The sequence below is a fragment of the Mastacembelus armatus genome, chromosome 22, assembly GCF_900324485.2.
Source record: "Mastacembelus armatus chromosome 22, fMasArm1.2, whole genome shotgun sequence".
NCBI classification, from domain to species: Eukaryota; Metazoa; Chordata; class Actinopteri; order Synbranchiformes; family Mastacembelidae; genus Mastacembelus; species Mastacembelus armatus.
Window position 1 is genome coordinate 3,426,141 of NC_046654.1, and position 11,073 is coordinate 3,437,213.

The 11,073-nt window shown below is 42.6% G+C and overlaps 1 protein-coding gene across 1 annotated transcript; it reads right to left on the reverse strand.

Moving 5' to 3' along the window:
- Positions 1–254: 254 nt before the first annotated feature.
- fbln5 (fibulin 5) lies at positions 255–10,965 on the reverse strand. Its single transcript, XM_026310674.1, has 11 exons — positions 10,534–10,965; positions 10,355–10,409; positions 10,107–10,155; positions 9,660–9,941; positions 4,714–4,836; positions 3,799–3,915; positions 3,581–3,697; positions 2,849–2,971; positions 2,350–2,476; positions 2,011–2,206; positions 255–998 (listed from the first exon to the last, which is right to left on the reverse strand). Exons 1-11 carry the CDS (start codon positions 10,575–10,577, stop codon positions 837–839), a joined length of 1,395 nt encoding a protein of 464 aa, XP_026166459.1. The 5' UTR covers positions 10,578–10,965; the 3' UTR covers positions 255–836.
- Positions 10,966–11,073: the final 108 nt, after the last annotated feature.

Sequence of the window (11,073 nt, forward strand, 5' to 3'; positions counted from 1 at the left end):
AGTAGCCAAATCCCCAACATTTGGTGTAGAAGCCTCATAATCTGTCAATGAATACACTGTAATCCCAGATTTGTCATAGTCTTATAGTGTTACAGTGCTCCAAACATCTGGTGGTGTAATCTCAGTGTTACAGTTACCCCTAACACCCCACATGTGTTATAGATTAACCTGTGACTTTTTATAATCCATAAAATATACGAATACTGTGCTATAACTTCAAGAGTGCAGGACTTTGTTCATGCCAGGAACAGTGGTGTGGTGAAAACATTTATTGGTCTAAAACAAACTGTGATCAATAATTCAGTTAATGACTGTGTCTTACATCATTTCAAATACTGTCGCTCCAAATGCACAACTACACTTCTGCTCGGAAAGGTAGCTCTCCTCTTGTCTCATTCAAAAACAACGCTCAGATGGCCTTCATGATATTACTGATGCAATGGCGGCGTAAAAGTCACTTTCACAGCTTATCTGAAGGGACGAAGATTCACAGACAACTGGGGAAACTCTTAAAAAACAGTACTGTGTATACACTGAGTTTCACGGAGGGTAACTTCAATCATTTTCACGTCAATTTCTAAATAGATGTCAGAAATTGTGCACCATAAATATCCCTGTGTGGCAGGAGTCCATATCACAGCTGTAAAAGCCCAGTGTCCATTAAACAGGGGTGTGGATTTCAGCACAGGGATGTTTTCCCGTAAGCTGATCTTGGCTGAGTCTTTATCGGACATAACGTTATTGAGGATGACATAGGTATTTTTTCTAAATGTGATGAGCTGTCTCAAACAAACCATTACATCAGCTGCAGATAAGTGCAGCAACACTGGGGGAACTCAGAACGGATGCTCTGAGACAAATATCGTCAGACGTATGATGGAGCTGCCTCTGAAGTTGATGACGTTGTTGACTGTGACCATCTCCAAATCCAGCACCACCTCCCTCGGCCCCTTGATTGGCCGTGCCAAGATGAGCGTGGCGCTCACGTTACTGGTTTGCTGTAGGATGAAGAAGACAGAGGAGGAATGTGAGGCATGAAGCACAGGAACAAGTGAAATCTGACATCTGCACACGGGGGAACAAAGCCAAGTCATAAACACCAGCAGAAGGTCAAGGAGCGTTGATGTGTTTTCCACAGTGGATAAGATCAGATCAGGGCTTGTTTAAACAAAGATAAAGACAAACTTATTAAGAAAAATATTATAAACTCTCTCATGTTTTTCATTCGATCACACAACCAACATCTTGATACTTTAAATACTTGACTCTCCTGTGTCTGGATTTAACACATCTGAGGTGCAAAAATCAACCCCCACAGAAATGACTCACACTTACTGCGCCATCTACTGGCTGAAAACTCTACTGAAGCCTCCTCTACAGACCATCAATCAAACTGTGGACACATTTGTGTCTGTATACATCATTTAAAGCTTTAACTGGATCACACAATTACCATCAAAGAGTTTCTGTTTTGTACGTAGCATAAGGTTTGTGGGAATCAGGCAGGTCATCCTCAATAAAAACATTTACATCAACCTGTGTGTTGGGACTTTACTCTCTAGTGACAGCGTAGGGCAAAAAAGACCAAGACTATTGTAACTATTGAACAACTATTGTATTGATGAATCTTCATTTTTAAATCTTTGAATCTTTGTTTGCCTTAATTTAAAGTGTAAATATAGAATGTCCTGTTGTTTTTCTTGCTGATAGTTTGAGTTTCAGTAGGTGGCACTGTTTTCTTTGTCTGATAATCCACAGTAGCTCATGTTTGCTGCCCAGTTCTTGGTTTCCTTTTTAAAAATAAACCGTAGGCGCTTATCACTGTTAGAAACATAGAAGCCATTAAGCTCATTTTGTATCTGGCAGGTCAGTTTCTTTAAAAAAAAATCCACTTAAAAAAATATATGACAGTATAAAAATCTCTCATTAAGGTTAAAGTAACATTTCCGTCAGTATATTCCACTCCTTTGCCCATCATGTCTATAAATTATGAATCTATGAAGTGCTCACCCTCATGTAAAACTCTCGGCCTTCGTTGCCCGACTTAATCTGGAAGATGTAGAAGGCACCAGGGTAGCGAGTGGTGGCCTGCATCTGGAAGATGTCTGCAGGCACACTGCGCCCCGACGACAAGTCCATGTGTCGGTACAAAATGGTGAAGGGCTTGTCCCTGCAGGCAGGGTTCTCAGCTGAGCACATACACTGACTGCAGAGGAGGAAACACAGGGGTAGGTTGGGTTTCAGACACTATATCAGATAATTAAATCAGGGCAGCGTGATCATGAAGACAACTGTAGTGGAAAACAATTCACAGGATGGGAAAGAGTTGCTGGAAATGGAATAACTCACTTGTCACTAACTTCGATATAAGGAGAGTGACACTGTAAAGGATCCAGGCAGGTATAGCCTCCCTGGAAATTGAAACATACTTGTGCTGTTGTACAGGTGTTGTTACCAGTGTCACATTCATTGATATCTTCAAAATCAAACACACAACAATCAAAGTCAGTTAAAACATCATCATCATCATCATCAGAAAACAACAACAGTTAGAAAGCAACACATTTAGTGAGAATGACTGGAAATTGTATAAAAAAAGAGGGAAAACATCATAAAACTAATTAAGACGACACTTGACATAAATATTAGCTGAAGTAAAACTTGATCAGATCAATAAACGTGTACATATGTGCAACTCAATTCCAGCTTAATTTGAATTTTGATTAGAGCACAATTCTTTCTTGATGAAAGATAATTAAATACACATAAGACAATTCAAAGCATTATAACGTTTCCATGCAGACACTGCAGATAAACTACAGACGTTATCTCCTGTCCTGAACTTTACCTTCACAGCTCCTGCCGTCCTCATATACATAATAGCCAGGGGGACAGATGCAGGAAAATGAGCCGGGTGCATTCACACATCTGTGCTGACACAGAAACTCAGAGAAGCTGCACTCATCCAAGTCTACAGGCAATAAAAAGCAGGATCAGTACTGTGAGGGCTGAGCTGAGACCGACTCTGCTGAGGCTGAACAGGATAAGCAGTTACAGAAAACAGACAGTTTAATGTATTATTACCAAAAAAAACAAGACCATATATACCTAAAGGTTTATGTAAACATCAAATGTTCCACTTCCTTTGAGGTATGTTATATTTAATGGACACCTGGAGTGCCATTTGATCGCTATGATGTAAATGATGTGCTGTGACCTTTTGCAATCATCAGAGCTCAGCCCAATTCAGAGATTTTGCTGTCAGACAGCAGTGTCCACCACCATCATCAAAACACTACATGAAGGCATATATGTTGGAATATTGGAGTTCATCCATCCAGTAGAGTTCAGAGACTTAGAGATCATCAGTGCCAAGGTGCATTAAAGCTGTTCTGGCAGCTCTTGGTGGCCTAACGCCTCATTGAGGCACTTCAGGTTGGGTTTGTCCTTCAATTTGTCACCTGTCTGTGGAGTTATGTAGCATATGCTTTAACCATTAGCCTACATGACACCTCATAAAATGACAAACCATTGAAATGCCACCATTAAAATACAAATAACACACACAGTTAGTTCTCACCGATGCAAGAAGTACCGTCAGCCGCCAGCTCGAATCCTTCGTCACAGTTGCACATGAAGGAGCCGTAGGTGTTGAAGCAGCGGTGACTGCATGGTTCATCTTCACACTCATTCACATCTGGAGGAGTAACAAGTAAACATGTGTATGTCTCTTCTTTGCATTTATCCTGCCTTTGTGTGTGTGTGTGTGTGTGTGTGTGTGTGTGTGTGTGCTTGTACCTAGACAGGTCCTGCTGTCTGGGTTGAGGATGAAGCCGGGGTTACAGGAGCAGGAGTAAGAACCAGGGACGTTGGCACACAGCTGTTGGCAGTAACCATAGCGACATTCATCAATATCTGGTCAAAAAGAGAAAAGACAAGATGGTTATGAACCCTAATTTATTAACTATACATCTGTTTACTGAGAGACACACAAACACTGAGACCTTGATGTGAGACTGACTCATCATTTTTTTGTATCTTGACAATTAATGAATTTGATTTGCTGAGCTGCTTTACTGTAGAAACCCAGAGGAGGGCGCTGCTCTTCTAGGGGTTAGCTAAAGCTTTCAGAGGTCACGCTGGCATTTTGTCAACAAAAGCACAAAGCAGTATTACACACAGTCCAATAGCACATACAAGAAATATGTCTGAATTCTAGGAAACACTTGGCCGTGGGCTAATTTGTTTGCAGTGACTGTACTAAATTGTAAAAACCATTCTGGTTTTTTTTTTTAATGGTTGTTTATTTTAAACTTAAGTCCACATCAATCAATTTACTACAAATCATGGCCAGTTTAGTCTTGCATAAGATTCACTGTGTCCATTCAAGGCAATTACAGTCACTGCAGTATTATAAAAATATTTGTAGAAACTAGAAACCTGACAGGCACGAAGCGTCTCAGTGAGTAATTACTCCATTTAATTGTTTGACCTTTGCTTTTACAGTTGTTTCTCTTTCTGCTTGGCGATTTTTGGAAAAAGGTCCGATTTCAACAACAATGTTCACCACCATGAATTAACTTTAAGTGAGTTTCTGCAAGTTGATTTCCAAAGTCTTTCCATAAACTGACTGGTATGTTTGGAAACTTTTGGTAAAGCACTCACGCTTCTTAGCGGTACACTAATGTTTAAAAAATGCAATAGCTCACTCACCCTGGCACTGTCCACCAATGAGCCAGTATCCCTCAGTGCAGGAACAGGTGTAGCCACCTGCCGTGTTGATGCAGACCTGGGTGGGGTTACAGTGATGAGAGTTTGTCTCACATTCGTCAATGTCTGCAACAGAGAAGAGGAGACGTTACTGCTGATACGTTTCTTTCAGGTGATTCCTGAGTGGAAATTTAATCAACAGGACACAAGTCGCTGCTGGAATTAAACCGGGGACACTCAGGTTTCAGGAAAACTTTAACAAAGTACTGCTTTATCAGCCAGGCCACAGGTTGGGATCACTAAAAACTCGGATCATACGTTACTAAAGACATAGTCTTGGTTGGCAGTTGATTAGCAACACTTAGCTAAATGAATCTATAACAAAGCCTCAGTTTTTGTTTGAACTCTTTCAGAGACCTGTTGATTCAACTGTGTGACCACTGTACAGTATAAAGGAGGTATTTGCTAATTAGCCTAGCCTCATAGCCTCTAAATAATGAAAATGCCTGCCAGTATAATACAATACACTAAGTCCATTGCAGCAGTAGGTGCCTCAAAGGCATGTCTGCTAGTTTTTCCTGCTGCCATGGGGTCTGCACCGACAAACCTCTAGTCAAAGGTTTGTTTCTCCAACACTCAGGTTTTCATCGCAGTGTTTGAAAAACTCTTAACACAACAGTCAACATTTCAAAACATTATCAACTTACAATTGTTTTTGCATGAGATTAGTGATTTCTAAGATTACAATCTGAATTCCTTTAACGCCCATGAAGCAGCTCACCCACTACATCATAATAGCCACATTTCCTTATGAGGATATGACCAATCAAAAATTCCAGCCTCTGTTTATGGTTCTTAGACTATGAAGTCACCAATCTGTAGAAAACTGGTGGGGGAAGTGGGTGGGAGCCTGGCTTTTTGTTTGGACAGGCAGCTATGATAAGCGATAACGTCTGTCAGTGGGACTGTTGCCCTCTGTGCCAACTTGGACCACTGGCCCCTCACGGGGGTGGAGGAGGCTCGGGGCTCTGGGCCATCGGCCAACAGCTACAAGGCCCCGGCACCTGCTTGCAGTTACCAGTCAAAACCTCTCTAAGTGGCCCTCATCTGCACCCCATGTGTAGCCCTACTGCAGATCTCCAACATACACACATGAGCTGCAGGAACGTTTCAGTTCAGCTCCTTATATAGACTGTTTCATGAGCTGCCCATGACCTTTGGGGATTGCTGTCGACAAGCCTGATCAGTTTCAGCAAAGACGTGACAGACTGGATTTATTTGAAATGCCTGAATGTCGATCACAAGCAGGAAAACTGAGAAAACGTCAACAGTTGCAACGTTTTAACACAAACTTATACACAATCAAACTAATCTCCACTGGCTTCAAGTGAGATAACGCCAGCTCTCTGTGGTTGTAATAAAGATTAACCTGTCAGCTGCGTTCATCTCTCAAACTACACTGATATACACTAAATGAGATCATAAGTAATAAAAAACTGCTGAATGAAAACCATGTCACAAACAGCCTTATTTTCAAATTGACTATCATGCATTTTTTAGTTTATCTGATGGGTTTTATAGGCCCACAAGGCTGGAAATTTTTCTGAAGCCACAGAGGAGCATGTAATCCTTCAGCTCAAGTAAAAACATGAAAATCCCCAAAACTGGAGCTATGAGCGGAAATGAACATTACAGTTCCATGTGAAATGAAAAACACAAGACAAGAGAGCATCTGAACTCTGGAGGCAACACTCATTTGATTTGCGAGACTCTGGGCTGCTGATTCATGACAGTGTGTAAACGTGTGCTTGAGCAATGTGTCTCCTGCCTCCGGGGTCAGTTCCCCGAAACACAAAAACACATTCTCCCAGCTGGTCATGCAGGTGGATTTGGTTTAATCTGCCAAGGTCTGACATATCTGCCACAACCAGAGTTGGAGGGGAATGAAATTTTGTTCCATAAATGAGTGAAAAGCTACATCAGAACAAGACTAAGACCCTGCTTGTGAATTTGTGGGGCTGTACTGTGAGGTTTGAGCTAAAAGTTAACATCAGTAACATACTCACAGATACAAACACGAGCTGCTGCTGCCCAGTACTTTAAGGCTCCTCAGCTCAGTAACTCATACAGTCACACGGCTGATTGATAGAATTTACAACATGCTGCCAATAATATCTGTCTTTATAAAAAACAATACACATCTTTTTAATTCAAAAACAGACAGCCCCAGGCCCACATGCAGCCTCTAATTAATGGAAAGTTATTACACTTCATCCTGAGGGGGATGTTTGAGCCACATTTCAGCCCAATCAATGCAACAGTTGTTGAGATACTTCACTTTGGACTGGTGTTACCAGAAACAGTGTCATTTTTACTCTAAATAATCTACAGGCCTCACTGTGACATATCTCCAGTGCAACGGTTTACACATTTCATTTTGTTGCCTCATTAATTAAATATTGTACATTGTCTTTACTATTACTGAACATTTGAGGTGCTGCTAAGTGAATATCTTACCTTTGAAGTGTCACACTTAGTCACACTGTTTCTCCAGCTTCCAGTCCTTTTGTTAAGCTAAGACCTTGTGGAACTAGATTTTACAATATACTCACACAAATAGTGGGACTGATCTTCTCCTTACTTTTAGCAAGAAAGAAAATATGTGTACTTCCTAAAAGAAAACCCTTCCTGTAGGATCTTAATGCCACACCACACAATGACTCTTCAGATTGTTTGAGCTCTGAGTCCACATATAGGGTAAAGCTAGACCCAGGTCTAGGTCCACACAGCCCTCACCTCAACTGTATCCAACACCTCTGAGACGTACTCTATACTGACTGCACACCAGGCCTTATTGTGGCCAACCTCACTTATACTCTTGTGGCTGAATGGAAGAAAGTTCCTGCAGCCAAGTTCAGACATTTATCGTTAAAAGCCTGAAAAGATCTTATGTTCAGCATACAGCGAATGTCCACATACTTTTGGCCATGTATATGCATGGGGATAATGCTACAAATAACTAAAACAGGGATTATAAAATGCTGCTGCAGTCCTGAGATTATAGACGCAAACTGCATAGACCAGTGCCATTAATGATACACAGAGTTCTGTAGCATTAACCTAAAGACAAAGCCATGTTTGTTACAGGTTTAGACAGGATGTCATAGTCTGTGTAGCTCTGCCCCATAGCCGCAACAGCCTCAATCAACAACGCCATTACATCACCCCACACACACACACACACACACACACACACACACACACACACACACACACACACACACACACACACACACACACACACACACACACACACACACACACACACACACACACACACACACACACACACACACACACACGACTGCAACACGCGTAGCAGCCTTCAGGAGTCTTCGGACTGCTTGGCCCCCACAGAGGCATGCCTGTTCTCCAGGCAGGATTTGGGCACAGATCTGGCAACAAATGACCTCATCTTTGGCACTGTGATGGTGCACAAGGTTGTGAGCCGATTGCCTGACAGGCCTTCTCCCCTACAAGTAGAAACAGTGTGTATTTGTGCATATGTGAAACTCTAAAGCTCTCTTTAAAGTAAGAAAAGTGTACTGCATGTGTACATTTTCCACTCATTACAGAGTCATGGCTGATTGATCCAAAATGACAGAAAAACACCACAAATGGACCTTAATAAGTTCAGTTCCAACAGCGTGTCCCTGCTGGATTCACTGGGCTTATTATGTTAAGATGTACTTAAGACAGCTGGACGGGACATCAGACATTTACTGTTTATCTGACATCTGGGATCTCAGTTGTGAAATTTAACACAATCTGTGAGAAAGCAGACATGTCCTCACTGGCAGGAGCTGAAGGTCCCTGCATCAAGCAGCACAACACATATGCTCCTGTGATCTGATGTATTCAACCTCAGTCTTTAATGGCTGACGCTGAATTCCTGGCCTCTAACACCTGTCCCTCCTGTCGCCTCGTCCATCCAGTTTCACTGTGACGTGATAAAACAGCAGGAGGTGGCAGATGTCAGGCAGGACTATTTTTTCTCAAAACATTTAGACTTTATCTCTGAACCAGAATCACTGCAGAAAATCAGCAAATGAGCCAGAAATTTCAAACAGCTGCAGCATCAGAGAGGCACCATCCACCCTTACATCTCTCCATTGTGAACATTTAGGTAGAAATTGCTTCCTGAAAGGAGATTTGAAAACTCAAAATGCTCTTTTGGCAGCCAAACAACCTGCCATGAGGGTCCCATGACTTTAAAATAGTGTTGGAAAACTTCTTCCAGAAGAGCAAATTTGACTTGAGAATTTAAGAGTTCAGGATCCTGCCAACGCACTGCAGATAAATCTGCTGAGTTATGAGATGATGAAAATGTTAAAAAAGTAGAACCTATATTTCTACCACAAAAAATGACCTTTTTTTTCTCTAAATGTTCAAGTTTTTATAAGAACTAATGAATAATTTTCCATTTTCTGGTCCCTAAAGAGCAAGTTAGAACAATCTGAGAAGGAAAGATTAGGCCCCAGCTGGTGTCAAATCAAACCTGTGACAGAAGACAAAGCACACACACACACACACACACACACACACACACACACACACACACACACACACACACACACACACACACACACACACACACACAGCTGCAGATGCATGAAACTGACCTTGGGCTCACTGATGCACTGGCTGTGAGGAATGACAGAACATCTTGAACAACCAAACAAGACTTTTACAGGGCGGCACTGGAAAAGTATAGGTCTACTGAAAACACTGAGCTGGATTTTTGGATTTTAAGTCATTTTAAAGTAAGACTTTAATTCGAATGTGTTGATTTCTTGTTGTGGAGCATATTTGCATTGGTACTTTTATTTAAATAAAGAATCTGGGTTCTTCTTTCACTGCTGAACTCATGTCTGCAGGCACAGACTCACCATTACAGGTGCCATCTTCTGCAAGAGTGTATCCCAGGATGCACTGCGTAGTGCTCCTGACTCTGGGGTAGCTGGGCTCCGCGGATCTGGGAGGAGCTGGGAGGAAGGAGTCTGAAAACCCAACGGATGTGTCCGAGTAAGCTGGGTCAGGCAGGGCCGGGATCTCCGGTCTGTACGGCTGGTTGTACAGACTCCTCGGGATGCACAGGTAGCCTCCGTTCTGGTTCACACAGCGCATGTCTCCTCGGCAAGCATCTGGCAGGGTACGGCACTCATCCACATCTGGAACACAGAGCGCGCACTAATAAGGACATTCCTGGATCCAGAACATCTCTGAGCGTGCGATTTATTTACTTCTCACTCTTTGTTTGGGAACTTTCTCTTAAGGAAATCGTTAATTTGATGAAAACTGAACTTTTCACTAACAGCAGAAGGCAGTTCACTTACCTATACACTGCCTCGCCCTGCGGTCGTAAGCAAAACCCTCCGTGCAAGTCTGTGGAGACATGACCCGTCCACATTTCTGACAAACGTCTACAGAACTTTTTACGCAATAAACCACAAACTTGATATATTTTGGCAAACAAGCCTTTTCAACAGTTTCATGTCATTAATGGATGATTACTACAGAAAATCAGATGGCACCGTGACCTTGATCTAAATTGACGAAACTGAAGGAAGGTGTTTTGTGTTACCTGTCCGTGTCCCTGCTGGATGCACAGCACAATAAATAGCAGAGCTGCCAGCATCCTGCAAAGAGGGAACCCACGCCGTTACACATTCATTCAAACACACAAGTAAAGCAAAACCAGATGAACTGAGTCCAGTACGCAGCGCTAAAGCCATCATTTAAGAAAAAAAAGGGATTACTGACCTTACAGAAGTACACATCCTGGAGCCACGTACTTCCAAAAGCATGATTTATGGTTTCTATTGAGCTCTCTCAAAGGAGATATATAAACCACCCGTAAATTCTCCCCAGATCCCCTCGCCACTACCCAGCAGGGCTCTCACCACCCCCGACTATGCGCCTTTACGCGAAAGCTGACACCAGGTTTTCATTAACCGCTGCCTGGTCGAGCTGAAGCTTCGGTACATTGACCAAGTGTTGCAGAAATGAATTTTCAAATTGGACCGAGCTGCTCCTGCCCTGCTCTGTCCGATCTACGGATAATTTAGCAATGCAAATTCACAGCCCCCCTCCGAAGCACTTTCACAACAGCTGGATTCAATCTGGGAGAGCCAGCCCCCTCCTGTCAGAGCGCACAGAGACAGCGGCGCACTCCAACAGGCGGCTGCTCCCGGGCTGCTGGGGGCAAAAAGGCATGAAGCATAAACAGTGGGTGTCTCTTTTCCAAAGACACCCCCGCCCCCTCAACACACACACACACACAGCTCCATGACACTGCACATC